Source organism: Fundulus heteroclitus, chromosome 12 (genome assembly GCF_011125445.2).
Source record: "Fundulus heteroclitus isolate FHET01 chromosome 12, MU-UCD_Fhet_4.1, whole genome shotgun sequence".
NCBI lineage: Eukaryota > Metazoa > Chordata > Actinopteri > Cyprinodontiformes > Fundulidae > Fundulus > Fundulus heteroclitus.
In genome coordinates, this window is record NC_046372.1 from 5,389,425 (window position 1) to 5,414,534 (window position 25,110).

Below are 25,110 nucleotides of genomic sequence, written 5' to 3' on the forward strand. Positions count from 1 at the left end.
GAAATGTCATGGTTTTATGAGAGATATCCTACCTTTCCTGAGGGTTTGAACGGCTTTGCTTTTCATTACACCGCTGAACTGTTGCCAGTTTAAACCTGGTCCATGTGGCCTACGGAAACTAGTATAACAAGATGAAACTGAATATCTTCGCTTAAGCACGTGGTTACAGCATGTTATTGCTGTGCCTTCCTTCAGTTCCTTTCTGATTTAAAGGGGTAAAGCAGAACAAAACTCTTTCGTTGTTATAGCTCCCTTTTTCTTACCTGCCACTAATTTCAATGCAATGTCAGATTTTATGAATAATAGAAGACTTTTCCAAAGATTTTTCGATCCACATCACGATTCACCAGACAAACATTAACTGTGACATACTGTCTCAAGCTATGAAAAACATTATTGTGGTTTTTTTTGTGAGAAAACATGCAGCAACCCTTTATAGGTACATCTTTCCCAGCCAAAGAGAACTTTACACAAGAAACGGTATACTTTGTTTAATTTCCCAAATTTCTTATGCTCTGCCGTTTCGGTGGCAAAGGAGAGATCACAGTTCAACACGCTGGGAAAAAAGGATAGGAACTTGACCTCTGTCCATTTGATTGTCTTTTAGTCCAAAATTAAACATGTATATATCCATGTGGTCAAGAGAGTAGTTTCACTGCCTCAAATACTTCCGTTGAGAAGTTTAGACTAACAAAAACGTTGCTGTCCATTGCCTCGATGCTGTCTTCTAATCGGACGCCATCTTGATTGATGATGCCGCTTTCAGAGGTCGGACTGATAACAATTATGCGAGGAATGCTCTGAGGCGACCTGGGATCAGCAAAGGGTTTATTCCCGAGATTCAGGGAATCAAAAGAGCTGCTCTTCTGGCTGTTTAGCCGATCTCTGACGTCACTTTTCTCGTTGTATGTGTGTAAAATCTCATCGGTCAAACTCTCACTCCGCCTCCTGGTGAGAACAAGTAACGGCAGAGTGGCGATGGTCAGAGAGCTGGAAACCAGGTCATGGTTGTGGGTCCTCAGTGGGTCACTCATAGCAGGTGGTTGCTATACAAATGGACGTAATAAAGCGTAAATGTGTTATTTTTTAGTTTGCTCAAGCAATATTATCCTGATCAAAGAAATCACTAATTAAGCTGAATGATCTCACCTTCGCTGGTGTGTACTTGTTAAATACCTTCTGCTCAGATGGCCTCTTATAGGACCTGCCTCTGTATGACTGCCTGTATGATGACATGCTTTTGAAGGAGTCTCCTGACTTCCTCTGAAGATGTTCCAGCTCCACATCCTTCAATACCTGGTAAAAAAAAGAAGAAGATACCAAAAGTGACAGAATAGGACAAAATCTCATCAATAAGTATATTTGTTAATCAGGAACGAAGGTTTTGGTATCAAAATCCCTGAAAAGCACTGGCAGAAAGTTATGCATATAGCTCTTTCAAAATAAATGGAATAAAATCCATAAATGTGAGTAAATATAGAAATCCATGTGGCTATATTCGAGCTTGGCTGTGGATAGTTACCATATCGATGCGGTTGGGCAAAGCGTTGAGGAAATGAGTCCGGGAAGTGTTGGACTGTCTACTGATGATGGAGTCCCTGAGAGAGGAATCGCTGATGGAGTAGGACAGGCATTCCTTCCTGGGAGCCGGAAACAAAAACCACAGACAGGGCACTTTTTCTGCCAGAGTCATCCTGTTGAGTTTAAGAATAGATGGCAATTTAATAATAACTTTATTTAAAAAGGGACAATGTACAGCACAAACACAAATGTCAGCATGCACCAGATTATAGCACAAACTAATTTGCATCTGCAGTCCCTTAACATATACAACAATAACAACAATAATAATAATAATAATAATAATAATAATAATAATAATAATAATAATAATAATAATAATAATAATAATAATAATAAATTTAACACTACAAGTGCTGTTCTCATCACAATACACAGGCAAACAGACATACAGAGACTTATTCACTGGCATACACAGCCATACAATTACGATTACATATCTGAGCAGTGTTTAACAAATTTTTTCAAGTAAGATTTTAAAACTCTCAGAGAGCTGCAGCTCTTCGCAATTTAGATACAAATAGTTCAAACTAGGTATTACAGTACAGTATATAAAGATACAGTGAATCTCTCTCTCTCTCTCTCTCTCTCTCTCTCTCTCTCTCTCTCTCTCTCTCTCTCTCCCTCTCTCTCTTTCTCATAGCATGTGAGAAAATCTATTTTGGGTCAGTCATGATTACCAAAATGAGTCCTATTTGCCAAATGGAACAATAATGAGAGAGTTTCTAAAACTTTAACTTTCAGACGTTTACATCCATTAAAAACTACTATACCTTTGAACAATTTGGGAAAGCTTAACTATTAATGTAATGGTTTTGAATGCTTCTAATTCAAACCATTTGAGTTAAATACGGTCCCACCTGTGGATGTATTTTAAGGAGCCACCACAAAAACACTTGTATAACCTCATTGAAAACTCAAAAGAAATCAGGCATGATATCAGCATAATAATTGCATCAGCCAGTAGGACAATGCTTGGAAGCAAAGGGGTTTAACAAATGGACTATCACTTGAATCATAATTAGTCAAAAAAGTGGACTGCAAAGACAAAGTAGTAGCATTTCAGAAAGGCCACCATAAATCAAAGTCCCAAGAAAATTTTAAAGCAGAGGCGAAAACGTGTGTAAAAGCAAAGAGGCCTACAAACCGTATTTAGTTACAGCAGTTCTGAAGGAGGAATGCTCCAAAATTCCTGCAGACTATTCTAAGAAGCTCATACATGGACACCCAAAACATTTAACCCAAGACAAACAGTTAGAAAAAGTATCTCATTTTTTTTCTAATATCTAACAAATAAAATACATTTTGTCAATCCCAACAGACTTAAAACTGGGAAAGATTTGTCTTATTTAATGCCTGATTTAATGCCACATACTGAATTTTCATGCAATTTCTGGTTTCTAACCCTTCCGGAGTGAGAGTGGGAAAGTTTTGATAATTCTTTAAAACCAAGAATAAAAATGGGTAGTCAAAAAAAAAATGGATTGTTCGTTACCTGTATTTGTTGTGTATGATGGCGTAGATAATTGGGTTATAGATTGTGGAGGCCTTTGCAATGACTGCAGGGACAGCCTTGGAGTATGGAGACAATATGTTGGCATGACTGGATGAGACAAAAAAAGGTGGGGAAAAAAGGCACTTAAAACTCTCCCTTGGTAAAGCACCAAGCATAGTTGTTCATTCAGTTCTCTGCAGTTGTTTGCTTTGCTTGTTTCATGAAAAACGCAATATCACATCAAAACTCAAAGTGAGCTCTCATTTCTGTGCTTTGTGACATTATAAGGGGTCATGTTTTGTTGGAGATTAACTTTTGCCATCTGGTAGGGACGGTTGGTTAAATCCATCTGATGTTTGCTCATGTGCTTAGATGTGTTTGTGTGCTTGCATGCATAGGCTACTGCCCCCAAGAGAAAAATAAGAAAAAAAGATGTGATTTCAGACTGACGTAACTTCATTTTAATCCAGTGTATGGCCAAAGGTACAAGAGGCTTACTGAAGGTTACAATAAGATTACAGGAGGACAAATGAACAGAATCCTCAACTTCAACATATGTTATGTATCATCGTTATCATGAGGTACTTAGCTTCCTAGTGAGACAATACCATATAATGACTCATCAAAAAACAATTCCATAAATCACCCTCATTCCCAGAAAAACAACTCTTTTTGCAAAATCCATTGTCTCTGACAATGGACCTTTGTAATCTCTGAAAAAGATTTTTTTAATGCATTCTTGAACCACAACACCTCAGCCACATTAGCGGTTTAAAAAATATATACCACTATATGGAATTTTTGCCCCCTCCTTCATCAGTGTGACCAGTGAGACGCATCTAACTTGAAAGAACAGTCTCTGTGTGCAATGATAACAAATTCAAGATGTTCAACACACGTGACTTGATGACAGTCTTATAATGTTGGGGATTATATATTGGATTGAAGATTTCTTCCTCTAATGCAAGCAGGAATTATTGGAAAATCTCTTGCACTGTAATTTGAAGTCCTAGCTAAAAAAGAAAAAAGATTACTTAAACTCTTATTGTTTTTTTATGGTATAAGTATTCTCAGAAATTGCAGTGCAACATGAAGTTCTACATTATTCAGTTGCTGCCTTTGCTCTCAAACTTATCGTGTGTATTACTTTTGCTATGTGTGATCTTAAATAACATAACCTTGCTTGACAGTTGTGACAAATTCATGCAGTACAGAACCCAACTTAAAAAAAAAAACATCCATAAATAGATCTTACCCAGCCCAGGAAATCAATGTGACACAGGCGTACGGTGACCAGGAGAGTACATACACCACAATGACAACAAAGGCGATCTTTGCCAGTTTCCACTCACTCCTGATGGACTTCTGTTGGATAAGAGTGCTTTTTCTGACCTGAGTGCCCAAACGCTCAACCTCCCTGTAAATGAAGCAGGATAAAGAACGCAGGTAAATGAAATCCGAGAGCCAGCGACAGATTTTAGGTAATGCATGTAAATGCTGCATTTTTACCAACACGTTGATAACACATTTAAGGTATATGCACATGTGCAAACATATTTAGGTTAAAGTACCTTCCAGTCTTTCGTATAGAAAGAAACATTCGAAGATAGCAGTAAAAGATGATTCCAAGTGGGATAAAGAAGACAAAACAGCAGAGCATCATGGTGTAGCTTCTGTTAGCTGCTGTATATGTAACATAATCCCATGTGCAAGATGTCATCAGGCCCTCTGGGATATAGGAGCCTAGAGGGATAGAAGAGCATCAGATATATGAAGGTTTAAAGAAAGCCAGATCGATCTGATTGTGTTGGTGGTGGGTGAATAACCATCTGGCGGATGCGACCATTTTCTGAGGGTTTGTTTGACCAAGTATTCATGCATGTGTACTGATAGTCTTAAGTCAATTAATTATTAATAGAGTATTTTAAATACCACTTAGTCAGTTTTTAGAATTTGATGATTTCTTTTGTCCTGGGAGGACGGTTATGGTAATTGTGTATAAATAAGAAGAAATTAAACACTTTCTGAGGAATATAAGATCCTATTACAGTTTGGATTTGTGTATATTAATTTTGATGCACCTTAGTTGTGGATCGTGTATATGTACTGTGATGAAGGTGGTAAAATTTAGTGTTTGAGGGTCAGAAATTTGTATTTTACTTTTGCTGTGACGTTTTTCCATCTTCCAGAGTTAACATACCTTCTGGGAATGAAGGTTAAATGTTCTATTGGTGCCTTCAAGTGGGGAATTGATAAGAAAATAAGTCTGCCGGCTGTCAGTTTAAGGTTTTAGTTAGTAGAGGGACTTTCATTAGAGCAGACAGAGTGTCAGCATAGAGTAGCAAGAGAAATAATATTATTAGTGGGTTAGGGTTAGTGGGTCCTTTACCCAACATTTGTGTAGCAGTTATGTACATTTTATAATGTGAATGTTGCTATATGTCCAAATAATGTGTGTCAGCCTGGCATAGCTGATAATCAAATTGTGTTACAATATCAAATGTATGGAAAGGTGATATTTTCTTATAGCTGTGCATTTTCCTATTCATTTGAAACAGATACACAGTTCTGTAACAGCAGTGTTGAGAAACTTACTCCAGCCAACAAGAGGAGCCAGACTCCAAGCCAAAGAATAAAACCAGATGAGAAAGATGGCAAAAATTGTTCTCCGTTTGGAGCTCCAATGCATGGTCTGCAGTGGTTTGGTGATCACCAGATACCGTTCAATCGAGATGGCCAGAAGGTTTATCATGGAAGAAATGCCAAAAAGGGCACCACAGAAAGCATAGATCTTACATCCTACAATAAATGAACACAGCAAAAAACATAGATGGATAAATAAACCATCAAACAGTTCAATTTAAAGAGAAAGTGTTTTTTTTCTAGATAAAAATGAGACTCACCCATGTCTCCAAACATCCATTCTTTGTAGAGGCAGTTGATGAAGAAGATGGGAGACTGTGTGAAAGCCATGAGGAAGTCGCTCACCGCCAAGTTCATGATGAAGTAGTTAGGCAGCTTACGCAGCTTTTTGTTGCTATGCAAATAGGAAAAAGTACACACCTTTGAGTAGAGTCATTTCTAAGATAACATTCATCAATCAGAATATTTTGGTGATTTTGTATAAAGGGCTCTGGTTATTTGTTAGATTTTTATGAACATATTGGTAACTGTGCAATGATTACATCCTAATGAATCCATGAAACATTTAAAAAAAATTTCAATTTGATGGGCTGTGTTTTCAATGAAGCAGTAGTGATTTTTCAGTCAAAGGGTAGCATTTAGAACAGAATTTAAATACCCTTTAATGTCCCACAGTGGAGAAATTCAGATATACCAGCAGCACAATTAAAGAAAAATGGGAGCGTGCAAATACCCACAATGGCAAAGTATAAAAAGAAATGAAAAACACCATAATTCTTTGGCTCTACGCTCTTCCAGGAGGACTGCTTGTCAATCTGCTGAGTTTCCTTAGATAGGAAGCACCATAAGAAAAACAAAACTGTATAGTTATTATGACTAGCATACTAGGATTTTTTTATATGCAGGTTAATTTAAGAAATGTACAAAATAAATGTGTATAGTTGTGCATAAAAAGCAGCAACAGACTATTTACATCAAATGAAAAAAAACTGTGCAAAAAAAACAGTGAGGATGTAAACAATTTTTATGTTTAAGTTTGTATTTTTAAACAGATAGTTTTGTGACACATAAAAATATAACATGCTTTGTTTGAAGGGAGAAGAAATCTAGCCTTAATAATTGTATTCACCCCCAAGGTAAAGAGGTAAATAAGTGAGGTAAATAAGTTTTAGAGTGATTTGTTAGTGATCGCAATTTTCTCCTCTGTTATATTTAACTGGGTGATGAATCCCATCTCAGACAGCAGAGATTTACAGGAGATTCTAAATTGTCTTTTTCACATGTCATAAAAATGTGGAGACTACTTTCTTACATGTGGATATTTTAGGTGGCCCAAACTACAATCATTTCACATAATGCAACTCTAACCAGAAATAGCTGTAAATGAAACTCCAAAATTTCCAAATACGACAGAACATGTCGAATTAGCCAGTGTATCTTCCACCATCAGTCACTCATACCGTTTGAGGGTGGACATTTTTCATAAACTGCCTCAGGTGAAGTAAAGAGTTACATCACTTGTCTGACTGAATATCCACGGGGAACCTTTTCCGCGTTGGCATTATTCCTCCTCCTTGAAGAGGAGTTCTTGGATCAGCTCTTTAGGGCTGCTCTGCTGCTTGATAATGTGACCTGCAATCCCTGCCCAGGAGAAGTGTTTACCCTTCCTGTGTACTGTATGTACAATGACAATTTTTCCTCAGTGGCTTACACAGTTTAGCAACTGTTAATTTACAACCCTAATAGCTATATAGATATAGCAAAATCACATTAGCTGCTGCAACCTATTGTTTTTTAAAGTAGCAAATATATTTAAAAGAGGTGCAGGATTTTGCTTTCCAATTTTAACAAATCAGTTCATTCTGCCAACACTAAAATGCTATAAGGATGTAAAACAAGCATCAAATGAATCTCTGAATCACATATAGACTGCCCACTTTATCAGCAAAACTCGTTGCATAATAAGAGATGTTGTCAAATTAGGTCATCGCTCTTATCCGTGTAACTAAACAAAATTAAAACTGAGCAGTTAAATGGCAAATAATCCAACACCACAGAAACAAGTGGTAGAATTTTTTTTTGAAATGCTGAATTAAAAAAAACTTGGTGCAGATGAGTATTAAAAATATTTTATCTGAGAAATTCTGAGATGTGTTTTTTTCATGCTTGTTCTCCAGGCGGTTGACAGTGTCTGCCTTGTGTGACAACCAAATAATACATTTATCTCTTTGGTGAATGAAAAGTTATGTTTTTCCACATCTTCTAACAAGGTTATCCTAAATTCAGGTTGCTATAGTCATCTGAACCTAACACCTTCTTTTTGAAAATGAAAAACAGGCCCAGAAAAGGAGTGGCCAGCCTCTTATCATTTCAAGACACTGTTTTAAAAGAAAAATTAAAAGACCTAAAATTATTTTTAATTCTGGCTAATCTTCCTGTTTGAGTATTAATACTTGTTTGGTGGGGGTTCGAAGTATTAAAAAGATTGTGATGAAATTAGTACTGTTAAAGGAGCAATAACTAAGAAACTTACTGTAAAATTGATCTCATTTGTCACCCAGGATGGAAGTAACATTTCCTATATACAATCGGTCCTCTCCATCAACAACGTCTTAGGCTTTGTACACACGCAGCCGGGAATTTATGAAAAGGAATATCTCCCCCACATTGTTTTCATCCACATAAACCTGTCTAAATTCACCACTGACCATTGTTTTAAATGTGCCAGATGCATTGGGGGCAGTAAGTCAGATACAGTAGAGTCCTTCAAAATAAAAAAGATTTTAAGTAGCATTGTGTCTGTGTAAAACAGCTGACATTCAAGAATTATTTCAACATATTGGTGCAACTGGGCTTGTAAAAAAATAAATAAATAAATAAAAGCATCTGAACTACCTTTAATGCTTAAAATGTTCCAATTCTGCTTTTACTTTGAAGTCTCAATACAGAGGCAAAGACAGGAAATTGTAGAGGTAACCTCAGTAGAAATAAATGACCCAGAGATACCATAGGTTAGTGAATTTGTCCAGTTTAACATTGACTAGACACACACTGTTAACAGTCAATCACAAAAACAACATAGAAATCAGCACTTCTTTGACATAATTTTTTTACTCCACTATGGACAAGTCTATAACAATGGCAAACACATGTGAGGTCAGCGCAGCAAAACGCCATTTAGGTGTGTATGAAAGACATAAACGCATAAAAAAATGTATCCGTTTACTCAGATACCCGGCTACATGTGGACTAGACCTTAGTCAAGTTTTTCTCCTTTCAAAATTACAGGTACGGTGCGGAACTACTTCGGTGCAGTGTGTAGCCTGTGTTTACTTCCAGGTTCACTAGCCAATCATGTGAGAGTTCCCAGGGTTCTCGAGACAGAGCGCAGCATTTGGCATTTTATGTTGGCAAAAGAGCAGAAGCCTGCAAACATGGAGGCCAGTAAGAGAAGCGGACCAGAAATAGAATAGAATACAACAGCATGTACCCATCCTGTGTAAGTAAAGATTTAGTGGGGTTAGTGGGGCATGTATTTGGCTGCGTTTCACAGCAGCACGGTTGAGGAAACGACATAGGCTGTTGTCAATGGCAGACTGTTAGCTCTTTGTGGATTTCCTTGTCTTTGTGGGCAAGCTGTTTATTCAACAATAACAACTTACTTTGGCTGAACAGTCTTCACTCTACGTCTCAAATTCAGCCGTGCCATGTCCTCGTCACTCTTGACTTGGCAACCTGCACGACACTCTCCGAAAAGTTTGTGTATTTTTCTGATTTGAAACACTAGGTTTCATCATCCCCTTCCGACATGCATCGGAATGGCTCTTAAGATAATCTTAAGCGATATTCCTGCCGCGTGTGTACACCTCACACCAGGAATATCTAACAACTTGAATTGTCTAGGCCCCGATATCCTACTCTGTGTGGTGTCCTGCCGACGACAAACAAGCACAGCGCCTGTTGAATGTGATGTGTAGCCAATCAGAAAGCAAGGTGAGGGAAACTCCGAGAAAAAAAAACAGACAACTCACCTCTATATCATTGTGTCGCAAGCACAGAGCTCCTTTTCACGCTGCCTTCCCTCTTTGATCCATTGCCTTCTTTAGTGTTTTTTTCTCTGTCAAAATTAATCCACAATCTATCCCCATTATTCTTCCTCGTCATCCATGTTTATTTATTCTAAACTCACATTTAATCTCAAAAGGTTTTGCAGGATTTGAGTGAAATCTGTTCGTATGTGGTATGTTGTGCTTGTCGTGTGACCAGACAGCACACACTGTACGAGCAAACCAGTTATATTTCTGATTTTTTATCAGCCGACAATTTTAAAATGTAGCTGTGTGAACCAGCCTTTACTCATTGCTCCTTTAAGTTGGTAGAAATAAGCGTAACATTGACAGTTTGCTTTTTGAGCCATTCACTAATTAAAGCACTTAACCTGAATCCTAGTTTGAATTTACTGATCTCCAGTTAGAACTAAATAGTGTGGAATTAGGATCAGGCATCTTGAATGTGTTAAGATGCGCGCTTTTGTTTTCCTTTGTGTGCTTCTCTGTTGGTAAACTACATAGGTATCTATAAGAAAATTCATCCATTACCAATTCCTTTTCTGTGCAAGAATCTGCCATCATGTAAAACCATAAAAATGTCCCTATTTATAAGCAAGAAATTGGTTGTACAGTGAATATCTTTCGAAGAAGTGATCACAACATACACATTTCTGATTGCTAGAACTCAAATTGTCTGCGCAACGAAATGGAGAAACCATCTAATCTTTGTTGATAGACAGATGCAATCTGAGCGCTCCTGACAATCCCCAGAACGCACACAAATGTACAACCCCACACACAGACACACACACTGACCCAGTTTCTGTGGAACATTTAACATCAGTGGCACAAATGAGAAGTCATAGTTTCTCCAGATTATATGGCACGTAACACATGTTCTCCCTCCAGGACTTCCAACAGAAGTCTTAACTTTAACCTCCAGAATGACTCATCTCTCCAAATGACGTATTAGATTTGAAAGAAGTCCCCTAAATCTGGCCTAACCTGATGGACGGAGTACATTTAACGGCCAGTTACAGATGTTTGTATGCGTTGGGTTCATGGTAAAATGCACATTTTCAATTAGTTTATGCATTTAGGAAATAACACTGTAACCTGTGATACTTTGCTGTGTAAAATGTTGCTGTTAGAGGGAAGCCAGGTTTGCTCATGCTAAGAAAATTTAGATATCCACAAAGGTAATGAGTTGAAAGGTTTATTGCTTTCTTATTTTGCGTATGGCACAACATCCTTGATGACAGCTTGCATAAATATTTGAACCAATTACCTTTGGGGAAATTAAATAAAGCTCATGAGAGTAAGATTAAGCAGTTCTGCTGCAATTGCTTTGTACATAAATTTATAATTTTCTTATCTGATTATCACTAGTCTCTCAGATGCTAAGGTACCTGTGCGCATGCCTTAGCTACTCCAAGATGTTGCTGTACAATCATGCATATTGCATGTTTTCTCATTGGCTGCTGGTTTTTTGTCTCTTTGACTGAATATATCACTTTTTTTTACTTCAATATGCCATATCATCAAGAACTATGAAATGCTTATCTGATTTTATTTTTATTTTATTTTAGCCTTTTTGATAAGTTCCTTCTATGTTGCTTTAGAAATAACTTTAGATTAGATTAGCTTTTTTTTTAATCACTGTGAGGCACACATTATCCTATTGTGGGACATTAACTTATGAACTGAATAAAAATATATCTTTTTCCTTTTGATCTTCTATCTCAAATTTAGATTAATTTACGCCGCCAGTCCTCTCACATTTATTGTTGTTTTGTGTCATAGCAATAATAGAGCCACCCTAGTTTAATATACTTCTCAGATATGGGCTCCCAGACCGCTGTTGTACTTTTTTACAAGGACAGCTCACATAGCAAAAGTCCAAGGGCTATATAAGTGGATTAAAACTTTGCTTTTGGAATGCTTAAAATAAAATTAACCTTTTAAAAAGTATGTCAGACTCACCTGTAGAAAGCAAACATAACCAGGGCGTTCCCAGTGATGCCGAGTGCCCCAATAACAAAGACAAAGACAGCGAAGACATAGTGAGCGTGGTCGGGCACATCCACCTTGCTGAACAAGCTTCTCTTGCTGGGTGCTATCGCCGGCTCCATGCTGTCAGTGGGCCACATGATTCAAACATCTTGGCAGGATTTCCAACCTGGCGGTATGCATTAGTTGTACCGACTGGTAATCCCATCCTTTCTGCCAGTGTCGAGCCTCCATTACTGTACCATCGGTGGTGATGTATAGCATCTTGATGTCACAGGTTTTTGAATTTAACTTTATCAATTATTTTTTTTAGATCCCACACATTGTTCTCATGCTAATTAATCTGCGCAGCACTTTCAAAAAAAATTGCAAATGTAACTGAGTCTTAGATAGAAAAGTGAGCACGGTTTTCTGCACTATATTGGCTACCAAACGTGAAATGATGTCCAGATGCTCTCCAAATCTTCAGCGTCCACTTTTTCATTCTCTTTTTGCGCCGTAGTTCCAAAGCCGATCTTCCACCTGTGGTTCTCAAGTATTTCCTGTTATTACTGGGAGAATTGAAATGATTATGTCGTTCCGGCACAATAAATCCCACCCTCGCTCCACAATGTCACTGTCAGTCCGCTCAGCATTTGCCGGCAACCTCTTCAGCCATCACCACCAGTTGTATTCCATGCTCCAACCTCTCATCTCTTTCTATCTTTCCATCTCCTTCACTGTCCCATGTTGCTCTGGGATGCAGTTCACTCTGTCTTTCGCACATCACTCTGCCTCCCACCCCCGCTGTCATGTAATATAGCCGAGCCCTGAGCTCTAACCCTTTAACTACCACATTCTTACATAACTGACATGTTGTTCACAAAAACTGTCAACAGCCACTTCGGCTCAGAAAGATTTTTATAATGGCATGATATTATTTGAAATTCACATTGGCTGGTGATGGGGTGGAACGTGGGATAGTGCTCAGAATCATCAGTCTTTTTGAGCGCCTTTCACAGACAAAACCATCCCAAAAGCACTGCAAAGAAAACCAATAAAATAGAACAAAATAAATTAACTATTGAAATGGTGCAGATAAAAGAAGATAAAATAGCACACAATACAAATAATACAATGAAATAAATACTCAATAAAAAGCTAGTTCAAACGAAAAAGCCTTTAATTTAATTTTTTTAAAAGTTCATAGTCGATTAAATGTAGCTGTTGAGGTAGAAACACTAATTTAGTAAAGTAATGATCGTTTTTGTGACGAGCGGAAACCTTTTTCTCATATTGTTAAGCAGATTGATTTGGAGATGAACTACCTGTCTCCGAGAAGCTATAAATAAACTATAATAGCTATGTTTTTAAAATACGACCTGAGCTCATGTTGCATATTTATTGTTAACATAAAAACATCTGTTTTCCAGACATATTCCATACAAATTGAACCCCCCCACCCCCCCATCTCATTAGATTTATGTGCAGTCATTCAACACAATATGTGCCATAGATGACGTGCACGTCTACATGTTCACATTGATCCTATTTAATTGTAAAATAGAACATTTTATTTCTAAGACAATATCTGGAGTTTCTTTGGGCTCACTTTCTGACACGAGCGAGCTGTTCTCAAATATTGGTTGCACAACTGTCGGCTGGACAAGGGTCAAAAGAGCCCGTCGGGCGGTCATTGCTTTTTATGGTGCTGGACATTTTTAATAAATGGAGATGAAGGGAGACGAAGAATGCAGAGTTCAGAGAGAGATGTCAACTAAACCCCTCAAGCAAGAAGAAGCCTTAATCTGAACAGTGTTCATGCATGTGGATGAGTATTTGGTCTGTCTTGAAAAAGAACTCACATTTATTCTGCCTGTAAATGTGCAGTGTGTCATTTTTTTTTGGGTGTGCGTGTGTGTGGTTTGATGCACCATATCATTTTGTTTATGCACTTGTGGAACCTTGTGCACTACTTACCACAAAGTAGATGGACAGATGTATGTTTGGGGATTAATGTTGCCACTTTCACTGAGCCTGTCACAGCTGCTGCGTTTATGTTTGTGTGTCAGCTGGGAATTATGCATCAATACACCTGTTGCAACTTGGCATTACGTGAGATGTGCTGCTCAGATTAGTTTTACTCCATTTATAGCGCCAAATGATAAAAAATGTAATCTCACGCCATCCGAGATAAAAAGCACACACACACACACACATACACAGGCCTAATTCAAATCTTATTTAGGTTGGATTCATAACAGTTTATTTGGATCTCACTTGTGTTATATTTACATTAAAATGGTCCAATTCAATCATATTCAAATTCTACTAAAAACAATCTATTTCTGACCAATCAGTAAATAAATGTCTGTCAAAGAAAGAAGAAGCCCAGGATCTGTGAAATGTTACCAGTGAGATTTAAAGGAATGAAAGCTGATGTGTGACAGTTTATTGAGATGACTGGGGGAAAATAAATACAATGTTAGTTTATTTCAAACATGTTTGGAAAATAAAAAAGTGAAAGAAAGAATAATTTAAAAATTGTTTGTATAATCAACAGAGATTTCACACTATTCACGGCATAACAGCTTAAAGTAGCAATAAGCAAAATTTCAATATTTTAGATAGAAAGAAATCTGTGCAAACTGCAGGTTGCTTTTTAAGCCTATCCTTAAAAAAGTGACCAGGGCATTTCTTGCCTACATTTCCGGAAAAATTATCCACTCTACCTTTAAGTTTGCTTATGGGCATTTATTTATTTATTCGAAAGGTCCTTATGTATCGCTATCTATCACCCGTGCAAGCATGACTAACACTGGGGTTTTAAGTGTTGCAGAAGCTAGGGAGTTCGCTCCGACAGTCTCAGTCGTTGTGACCCTGGGCAAGAGACTTCACCCGCTCTGCCTGTTGCTGGTGGTCAGAGGGCCTGGTGGAGCAAATGCTTGGCAGCCTTGTTTCTGTCAGCCTGCCCCAGGGCGGTTGAGGCTACAAAATGTAGCTCACCACTGTCAGCATGTGAGTATGTACGTGAATGGGTGATTGACTAAATGTAGTGTAAAGCGCTTTGGAGTCCTCTGGATTTAATAGGGCACTATACAAGTACAGGCCATTTACTATTTTGAATCCTTATGATAAAGTTGATCTATGATTAAAGTCTGATATGGAGGGAAATTGAATGTCTTTGAGGAATCATCATGCAGTGTGGCTGCAATTGACCACTTTACCATCTGCATTGCCAGTTTCCCATCAACAAAATGAGAGTAAGCATGGGTCAGAGTTGTCGTTAGGACCAAACATTTTCCTGTCAAGTGTTTTTTTACAGATCCCAACTTTTGCATGGAAACTGACGTATGCAGGCGGCATGGCCCATTTTGTGCATACGCAAGCTTTATAAATGAGGCCCCAGATCTCTGCCTCCAGCATATTCAGCTCATCATCTTCTGCTGTAAGCAGCCTGCTGTCTGCACCTAGCTTTTGTTTATTGTTTTATTCTTTAAATACACCTTTTGAGCGCAATACAGTATTTGGATTGAATATCGGGTTATCTGTAGCCTGAGCATTACATTTCTGTCATTAGTAAATGTATTGCCTATTAATGTTACACTATAGAAACAATTAACCTTTGAATGTCATTGATGAAGCTTGTTACAGTGAAACTGAAGAAGTCTAGTCAAGAATTTACTTAGCTTATTCCTTTGTTAAGGTTATGTTTTCTTTTCCTATGTAACATTTCCCTCTGTAATGTTTTTCTGGTCATGTACAGCACTTTTAATTGTCTTGTTGCTGAAAAGTGCTACATAAATAAACTTGCCCTGCCTTGCCTTGCCTTGCCTTGCCTTGCCTTGCCTTGCCTTGCCTTGCCTTGCCTTGCCTGGCCTTGCCTACGAGCAGTAACCCTGCTAGGTCTAGTAATTTTTGAGTATAATTCCCTGCTGTACATTAGATTCAAAAACTCTTCTGTAAGTTTGTGTTTATTTTGACTTAATAGGTCAATATCGGAATCTCCACAGATGATCAATTTGCTAGTGGTTTTATTTATCTAATGTTTGTCACAATACTGCTGAAAAGACTGTTTTGCCACAGGTTAGTGATAGGAAATTAAAAGTAGTTCAGACATTTTAATTTAAGTGATTTTTTAATAGATTCATCAGTGTTTCTTGATAAATATAACTTAGTTTCATCAGCATAGTAAAACACATTTTTCCTATGCTCTCTAACTATGGGACACATTTGCATCCAACAAAATCCACATTGAACAAAAGCATAAAGTGAAAAAAGACCAGGCCAAGCACTGTAGAGCTTTATATCTAAATTAGAAAGATTTATCAACAAAATAAGTAAGCTGGAATCTCTTTGGCTAATAGTTTTTAAACCAGCCGTGTGCTGTTGATGTCTAAGCTTCCATAAAAAAAATATTAAAATCCATTTTATTATATTTTGCGATATAACAGTAATTGCATAAACACTAGACTTATATGTAAAGCTGTAGGAATGTCATTTGATACATCACCAGTTTTATGTAGAAACTGTAGAGAAAAACATATTTTCTGGCTAAAAGGGATTAAATCTTCTGGGTCTTGAAAAGAAGCTTAAAAATAACCAGCAGGGTGCTGTTATTGAAAGCTCATACCTTTTTCAATGAAAGCTCTGCAAAAAAATGAAAGCGATGGATAAAATAATTCAAAGTATTACCTCAATATGTTGAGTGTGTCAAATTGTTTTACTTTCTTTACAGTACTCATACATTTCTAAAGTGTTTTTATAAATACAATTATTTACTTTTAATTACAAGCCGTATGCAACGAAATTTCGTTCTGTATGCACTCTGTACATACAAAATGACAAATAAAGATGTCTAAGTCTAAGTGAATGAAAATATTCTCTTTTCCTTCGATCTGTTGTGGTACAATGCTCAGGATGGTCTGCATTCTTCTGATCGTGTCATGTGGCTTTTTTCTGTTTCAGTGCACCATATACTTTGTCATTATGAATAAAGGCATCAGTGGTTTGGGACGTAAAGTGCATGACCTCAACACTGTGGTTCAGTGTTCCACATGTCAATGAGTCATTTACTATTGAACTAGCTGGTGCTCTGCATGGGCTTGAATCCCTGTTAAATAAATAACCAGCACGCAAAGGAAAGATACTAATTATAATTGACTGTTGGGTGCTTTCTGACAACCGCAGGGCTATAAGCCTCTTGAAAAATCAATATTTCACTAGACAGAGACGTAAAGAAGCATCGACTGTCAACAAAGTAGGCATCAAAGAGTTTGTAAGGTGTCTGTTGCCTAGAATTAAATAATGGCTATCCAAGACAAAAAACAGTGATAGCAATGTCTCAGCTTAAATGTAAGTTAATATTGTAAAAAAGTTTCAGGGGATTTATCCGATGAGAAAGAAAAAGTCAATACTTTGAGACTTAACAAACTGGCACCCTTAAAGAGGCTCTATGATGACCCGAGTCTGCCTGTAATTCACCACAGTGGTGAAAGTTTGCTTGAGACAACAAAAATCTGATTTAAAAAAATAAAATTCTCACAGGATTCATCTTAGATGTCATAATTTCTGCTCTGCTTCTGATCACCATTGTAACCCAGATGTTCAAGGGTGTCAGCCTTCTCACTTGTGGAAGGCTACTTTATATTCAGAGTAGTTATAGAAGTCTCATAGTTATAGAAGTCTCATTTCAGTTCCTGTGATATAGAGATTTGGCTGCATTACAGTAACTGTCATAACTAACTCTACAAGTCTGTCTACACTTAGTTTTCACACAGCAATATACCTTCTGGCCTTGAAATGTCTCCTCAAGCTAATGCTACACATGTAATGTATCGAAGGGCTACAACAGATCAGCAGAACCCCCTGTGAAATATTTTTGCTTCCATTTGGAAAAGACACAAAGAAAAAACAATCCTGACAGAGATAATTATTGGTAAAAGAGAACCATTTCTTACCAGATAAAGTCAATGCTGAGAAACAACAGTGGCGGTCTCTTTGTGCCTCACTAATGACTCTTTAATCTGTAGCAGTTCCGGCCTGAGGTGTGTTTGTACACCTCCCTCCCTCTAGGGTTGTTGTTTTTAAATACTTAGGCAAAAAGGGTCTCCAACGGAGAGACTTATCTCTGTTTACTTTCAAGGAACAAATATTCATATTCAATTTATTCCTCTGTTGTTCGTCATTTTTAAAGCAGCAATAAGCAACGTTTCACCAATAGGAGCAGCCTGAGCACTGTCTGTAGACCAAAACAAGATGTGTGGCAAGCTGTGCCTCTCTCTACCCTCACTCCAGCTGCCACCCAGACCTTCCTTTCCCTTCTCACGCTTCATCTTGTATGCACATATTTGAAAAGGATAAAAACACAGCAAAACAGCATCACATTTTGGGGGAACATTTTAAGTGATGAAGTAAATAGCTCATAACTTTATAATATTGTAAGCAAGAGAATATTTGGGGGGATCTGTTGGGGGTGGTCTCCGCCATGTTGCTCCAACGCTGCACTTCTTTGACAGTGGCATTTTAGGGCAGGCAGGGGCTAAGGCCTGAGTGGCAGGTGTTCACATGGTTGTACACACACACACACACACACACACACACACACACACACACACACACACACACGCGCGCGCGCGCGGCAAGCCCAGCTATGTGAACTAGAGACTGGAGACAACACAGAGAGATGCAGTGTGATGTCACACCATAGTCCATCTGAAATATTACCTCTAGTTCTTCACATCACCATTTTTTTAGTTATTTCTATCTAAAATAATGACATTATTTTAAATAAATTGCTTATTGTTAATTCCTTTATTCCAAAAAAAGTAAAAAACAAAACAACTGGACTTGTTGTTTTGTTTTTTACTTTTTTTGGAATGACCGTGACCTGGATGACTGAGAATCTTCACCAGCTTAATTCCTTTATGTTTAATTTCATACTTGTTTCTCTTATTCTTTCCTCTGTGCATTTTAGTATGTTTTCTAATTTTAGTGTTAGGCTTTTTCCCTTTTGATTTGGAGATCCTTTGGTGTCTAAGTTCAGTTTTCACTGTGTTCTCTGTTTATTAGTTTACTTCCCTCAGGCCCCGTCCACACGGAGACGGGATTAGGTGTATCCACAAAGGTATTTTGTTATTTAGACATTGCACCCACATGGAACCGGCATTTTGGAAGATTAAAAAGAGTATTTTTTTTTAATGTTCAAAACATTGGTTTAATATTGTCATGTGTACACGTATAAACGTCTTTTCTGAAGCAATTAGCTTGTAGCTTCACTTCTCTCTGTAACTCTGCATGCGCCTCACTCTCACAAATAGGAACAAACATGGCACTGTTCAGTGTTGCACTCATGTTAAGGCAAATACTGGGCTTGTTATGTTACAGCTGAATCTACTGCTCCTGTTCTACAACCATAAGCTCCAACTTGCTACAGAAAACCACATCAACCATATGCTTTTGGAGCCACCTCAGAGAACAGCGAGGAAGACAGTTGCTGTTTTTACTTCACATGACTTGTTTGTGTGTGCCCGGGTTTTTTTTTTTTGCGTGCTTCTGTAGCTGTGTCACTGTGTCACCAATAGACCCGGCATACCTACTACAGTGTTTTCAGCGGTACTGTATCTTCTCGTGTGGATGCACAATTTTTCTTAATCGTTTACGAAAATATAATGTTCACCTTTGTGCGAACTAGGCACTTATCACACCACCTCTGTATTTAAGCTCCCTGGTTTTAATTGTTTCTTGCTGTATCCTTGGGTTGCTTTGCCTTTGTTCCATGTATAGCTCTCCTCATGTACATTCTGTAAATTTGCTCAGCTTTCTTATTAAACTCTCCTTTAACTCATCGTGTGGCTTCAGAACTCCTGTCTGTGCTTTTGTCCTGCCTAATGTGACACTGCACAACACACTTAAAATGCCCCAATAAATGTTTAAAAACTAAAACCACTCTAACTGCTATTACTACTTTAGGTAAGAGACTTACAATTTACAATTAATTAAATAAAAAAGGAACACATGTTTTGCAGAATATAGGTAAATTTAATTATATATGTTTTCTCATCCAGTTTCAAGTGCATAGAACGACCATAAACAGTGACCTGACAGATAATGTGGGATGTTGAGCTTCAAAAGACACATGTGATGCAAGTTTTAAGCCTCTTTAGCGTTTCTATTCATCAACATGCCAGGAATCTAGGTTAGAGATCAAACCATGTGGAAAAAGCAGGTCATTACAAGCTCTTCAATACTTGAAATGAAATTGAGTCAATAACAAACCACCGCAGTTAGGTTTTTGCATGTCACACATAACCCACTTTTTGCCTGTCAATCTATATTTTCTCTCTTTTTTTCCTGTATGTCCTTTTCAAATAAATAATAGCTTTATGTTTGCTATAAATTATTGGTACAATAATGTCAGTTTGACATAACAATCATGATGATTTGTGTTCAGAGCAAATCTCATAAAACAAGAAACAAATATGCTTGATTCATGTAACACAGAGCTGCAAGAATTTTTGGATGTCAAATAATCAATGGTCAAAACTACTTTTTTTATTATTGTAATCCATTAAAACAGCCAGGAACAGTCAAGGGTTTTTACCCCAAAATCTGTAACACCAAAAAGCATATCACAAAGAGAAGGAGAGGTTTTTCTTCAGCCATTCCTGCACTTGCATCTGTTGCCAGCTTAAGACCACCCACGTTCTCTAAAATAAAAAAAAATAAAAAAATCATAAGATATGGTGACAAACAAGTATGCATTCATTTTGATTTCACAATCTGGTGTACTGTACCTACCGTTGGTCAGGATGTTGGACCTCACATTTAGCCAGTAGACTGTCCGCTGCTGAGCCACTGTGGCCCTGAAGAAGAAAATAAATAATACTGTAAAAACGCCGAGACATGTACAAGAAAAATGAGGTACACAAACAAAAGGTTTTATTGAGAGAGAAAAAGCTTTACAAGGGCCTGAAAATATACAAAACACAAAAAATGACTTTACATAAAATATATGGGTTTCACAGTGTCGTGTGGTATCCAGGTGTAGACCGTGGTGTTACCCTTCAGGTTGGTGTTGGCATGAGTTACAGCACCTTCTGGATTCCCTGAGCACTGTGTGCATAACAAATTTAAAAGTTAAAGAAAAATCGCTGTCAATCTTCATCATATTAAATATTTTCTACAGTTAATTTAGAACATGTGTGAATACCATCCCAACATAAATCACAATGTAAATTACGACAACAACAAAAACTGCAGCAGTTTAAAGCTGAGTTTAAGCAGATGACATTTCCTTTGATTTAGCTTTGATTTGAAAGTTGAAGGCACCTGGAGAAATTTGGTGTCTGGAGGAGGGAGTTTCCAGGTCCCGTAGGCATCATTGAAACCTTCGGTTCGGGCTTCCAGAAGCACCCCTCTGTATTGTGGTCCAATAATAGTGACTGCAGGGGAGAATACCAAAACAGAAGTTACCTAAACCAAACATGCTTATAGTTTTACTGAGGCCACCTTGCAATGACACCCTGAATGAGAATGACACATTTAATGATTTCTGTATTCCTTTCTTATTGGAGCATAAGCCATCTTACCTGTAACTGGCATTCCAGCCTGATACCTCTTGGTGTTGGTGAGAATGCTGTATGGAGCTGGTGATGGCTGAGGGACAACTCCTGCATGCTTAGGCATCATATCCTCACAGGCACCGGTAGGAGCACCATTGGGGTAGCAGTGCACTAAACAGAGCACTTGCAGGGTTATCAAACCGAGCAGCAACATCGCCTTAGAATGTCTGAAGAGTGTTGAGACCCTAGAGGATTTTTTATAAACTCCATCTGCTGAGTCATGCGACCACAGCATTATCTCTGAAGATGACGCAACCATGAAATGTGATTTTTGACTGCTTTTAGGATTTCTTAAAAAGAAAGATGTGATATAAATGCTTTTGATCAGGAAACAAAGATCTCTTCTTCCACTCCTGAGCACACATAACCCCATAGACTGATACCGTGAAAAAAACCCTGCACACGTTTCATGTAAACAATAATATTGGGGAAATAATATTTCAGAAAAAAAATTACCCCAAGCAGCACATGTCTTGTCTGGTTGCCTAGGATTTTTTTATTTATAATGTATTATAGTGTCTGTTAAGCAGCTTTCAGGATGATGCCAAAAAAAGAAAGAACAAAAAAACAACTAAAATGTATTTTCTGCTTCGGGTTTTAACTCATAGATTCACAGTAGCATGGTATTTTAAAAGAAACTGTCATGACTTCACCCATTCATGGACTCCATAAACAGAGGACTAGGAATCCTGCTGGATATACTCATACGGTTTGTAGTAATTTAACAACAGTTAACAGAGATCTAAAATAGCAAGTTTTATGAGTAAACAAAATATCATACAAAGGACATTTGTCATAACATAAAATTTTCCCAACTGTTTTATCTAAATTCTCAGTATGGCACCAAATTGTGATCCAAACAAAGAACCAAACCTGGCCCTGCATTGATTACAAATCACTTGTGCCAAGGAATAACCAGGCAGAAGATCTTACTGATCAAAGGAGCTCTTTCACACAGGTAACTTTAACTATGTAAGACCAAAATATACCTTTTAAGGAGGTGTTTTTAAATAGATTTGTGTCACATACACATAGGTGTTTGGAAAGTAAATGATTTAGATTAGTTTTAGCCAAATAGTAATGCATTTTAAGCCAGGAATGAATGCTCTAGTAAGAAACATTTGTATAACTTTAATAATATCATACTTTACTAACCCATTTTGATATTAAACATTTGAGCATTCAAATGCCTGAATGATTTTTTTTATATATACTACAATGTTTGTATCAAAACATTGTTTGTTTTGAATGACCTTTTCCATTTGATAACCGTGTTGTATTTTGGCAAAATGACATCTATTGACATGATATGTAATTACATCACTGCTAGTGTTTTTTTGTCTACTTTTTCTCTCAGTATTTCCTTTTTAGGGGCCATCATAGTGATCGTCTCTATCTAACAGCATCTTCTTCTCTCTCACCAACCACCTTCACGTCTTCTTACACTCCATCCATAAATCTCATCTGTGGTCTTCTTCCAGGCTTCCTGCCTGGCAGTTCCGGCCTCAAAATCCTTCTACCGATGTTCTCACAATACATCCTCTATACATGTCCAAAACATCTCATTCTGGCCTCTCTGGCTTTATCTCCAAAAAACTGTAACATGAGCTGTCGCTCTGATGTACTCATTCCTCATCCTTTTCATTGTCATCACTGTCAAAGAGAATCTTGACATCTTCATCTCTGCTACCTCCAGGTCTCCCCTCTTTCTCTTCTTGAGGACCTCTGTCACAAAACTATACATCGCTGGTCTCACCACCGTCTTCAATATGTTTCCTTTCATTCTCGTGAATACTCTTTTATCGGACAACACATCTGACACTTTTTCCACCCGTTTCAACCTGTTTGGGCACATTTCTTCACCTTTTTTCCACACTCAGCGTTGGTCTGTACTGCTGAACCTAAGTACTTAAAATCCTCCACCTTCCTTATTTCTGTTCCATGTAACCTTGCGGCTCCTACATCCATCTTGAACTCACACCTCCAGCACACCTCACCCCTGTCTCATTCATGTCCTTATACAAACAATTTTCTAATTAATGTCTTATTAAACATAAATGCTATTATTAAAAAAATAATTGAGCTCTTATCACTATTTTTGCAATTGTCAGCTGACAACTACTGTGAGTTTTGGAAAGAGATCATTTAAATAGTGTAAAATCAGTTTCAGACACACACATTTATATAAATACCCACGCTTGTGTGGGCTATCACATGACAACTTGGTTTGAGGCTGTGCTGTACCAAAAATCCATTTATCCACGTTCCAAGAACTAATAAAGGTCAAACTCTGTCTATTAACCTCTCATGAATGAGCAGCTAAGCAGAAAGTTCTTACTATCCAGAAATATTTCATATATTCCTCACAAATTTATTTCAGTATTTTTGATTAGAGTTGACTGTTTTACAATTTCTAAATATTGTTCCCACTTAAGAAACACTAATGCTCATGAAGTAATTATTTTTTACGTTTTATATAAAAACCTCATTTAACATTTATTCTCGGCCAGTTCTCTCTGGGATTCTCCGATCCAACCACAGTCCAACAATATGCATATTATGTTAAATAGTCTCTCTTAATTCACAAGGAAAGATTGTGTAGAGACCTCATTGTTTCCCCTGTATGCCTCTGTATGCCCCCCCCCCCCCCACCTCTCATTCAATGACCCAAAGATAGGCACCAGTCCCGGTAACCCTACATGGATGAGCATGGATAGATGGATGGATGGATCTCTCCTGTTTAAGAAATGCAATACTAAGGATTCTGTAAACCAAACCTTAATATGAAGAGAAATATGTATTGGTTAATATTTTTGCTTTCTCATTCTTATGTTATGAGATTGTGTTTTGCTCCATTTGATTACAGAACCATTTCTGGGGCGGCAAACAGACAAATTAATTTTCCATGCACAGAAATAGTCCTGTGATTATGTGTTAAGGCGCTCTCTTTTTAGGATTGTTTCACAGCTTTCAAAAATGTCTTGCATTTTAAAACTTAATTTTTAAGGAGTACAGAAAAAAGGAACGAGTCATTCTGAAAACACAAGAAAACGCTGCCTTACTTGTCAGTGTACTAAGACAAATATGACGAATGAAAGAAACATTTATATGTGCTAATAACAGAACCAAGACGCTAAGAAGTAATCTTTGTAGTTGTTCATTATTTCTTCAAAACCCTCATGCCACTTCAAAAAAAATTGCTCCCCACAGTTGAAATGGTTTTCTCAGGCTTAAAACTTTGTCCATTTTTCCTTCAAATTTTATTACAGTTATTGTGGCCAAGGTTTCATCAGCCTACAGGATTCCTCCAAAAATGAGGGTCCTTGTTGCTTTGCGCATTGGCAAATCAGAATCCGTTTGTCTTTGTTGTTTTTGGAGCGATGGCTTCTTCCACACTGAGTGGCCTCTAGCCCATTCTTCTACAGGACTTGTTTCACTGGACAATGGCATAAGCATCTTAGCAATATCGTTTGCCTTTGCTCTGCTACCAGTACCCACACTCTTCATAAAAAAAAAATGTTTATCAGACATGGAATCCGTCTTCTCCCTGAAGGGTATGATGGCAGGACGTTCCAATGGGGGCACCTTCAGGCATCTGGAGTTTGTACCCAAGAAAGGACCAAAGTTTTGGAGGCTCTCTAGTTCTCTTCCTCATATCATGCCTGATTTCTTTAGATTTTTTTCCCTGATGTCACACAGGGAAACAGTGTGTTTGAAATGTTGACTTAAA

The 25,110-nt window shown here is 37.6% G+C and overlaps 2 protein-coding genes across 2 annotated transcripts; both read right to left on the bottom strand.

Moving 5' to 3' along the window:
- Positions 1–402: 402 nt before the first annotated feature.
- On the bottom strand, positions 403–12,579 carry LOC105939948 (melanopsin-A). The gene is made up of 9 exons (XM_012882335.3): positions 11,752–12,579; positions 5,980–6,113; positions 5,672–5,875; positions 4,648–4,819; positions 4,332–4,493; positions 3,077–3,184; positions 1,523–1,694; positions 1,150–1,296; positions 403–1,046 (listed from the first exon to the last, which is right to left on the bottom strand). The coding sequence occupies exons 1-9, from the start codon at positions 11,916–11,918 to the stop codon at positions 639–641; spliced, it is 1,674 nt and encodes a 557-aa protein (XP_012737789.2). The 5' UTR covers positions 11,919–12,579; the 3' UTR covers positions 403–638.
- A 7,197-nt stretch (positions 12,580–19,776) lies between these two features.
- Positions 19,777–21,534, bottom strand: si:dkey-251i10.2 (Reeler domain-containing protein). The gene is made up of 5 exons (XM_012882316.3): positions 21,348–21,534; positions 21,088–21,200; positions 20,762–20,871; positions 20,557–20,621; positions 19,777–20,465 (listed from the first exon to the last, which is right to left on the bottom strand). The coding sequence occupies exons 1-5, from the start codon at positions 21,532–21,534 to the stop codon at positions 20,356–20,358; spliced, it is 585 nt and encodes a 194-aa protein (XP_012737770.2). The 3' UTR covers positions 19,777–20,355.
- Positions 21,535–25,110: the final 3,576 nt, after the last annotated feature.

Excerpts from the sequence above, each read along its gene's own strand:
- si:dkey-251i10.2 (XM_012882316.3), bottom strand. The coding sequence starts at position 21,534 with ATGTTGCTGCTCGGTTTGATAACCCTGCAAGTGCTCTGTTTAGTGCAC. Across the intron at positions 20,872-21,087 it reads CAGACACCAAATTTCTCCAG|TGCTCAGGGAATCCAGAAGG; the intron begins GTGCCTTCAACT and ends TTATGCACACAG. Across the intron at positions 20,466-20,556 it reads GTCCAACATCCTGACCAACG|AGAACGTGGGTGGTCTTAAG; the intron begins GTAGGTACAGTA and ends TTTTTATTTTAG.
- LOC105939948 (XM_012882335.3), bottom strand. The coding sequence starts at position 11,918 with ATGTGGCCCACTGACAGCATGGAGCCGGCGATAGCACCCAGCAAGAGA. Across the intron at positions 4,820-5,671 it reads GGCTCCTCTTGTTGGCTGGA|GCTCCTATATCCCAGAGGGC; the intron begins GTAAGTTTCTCA and ends CTATCCCTCTAG. Across the intron at positions 1,047-1,149 it reads ACAAGTACACACCAGCGAAG|CAACCACCTGCTATGAGTGA; the intron begins GTGAGATCATTC and ends CCATTTGTATAG.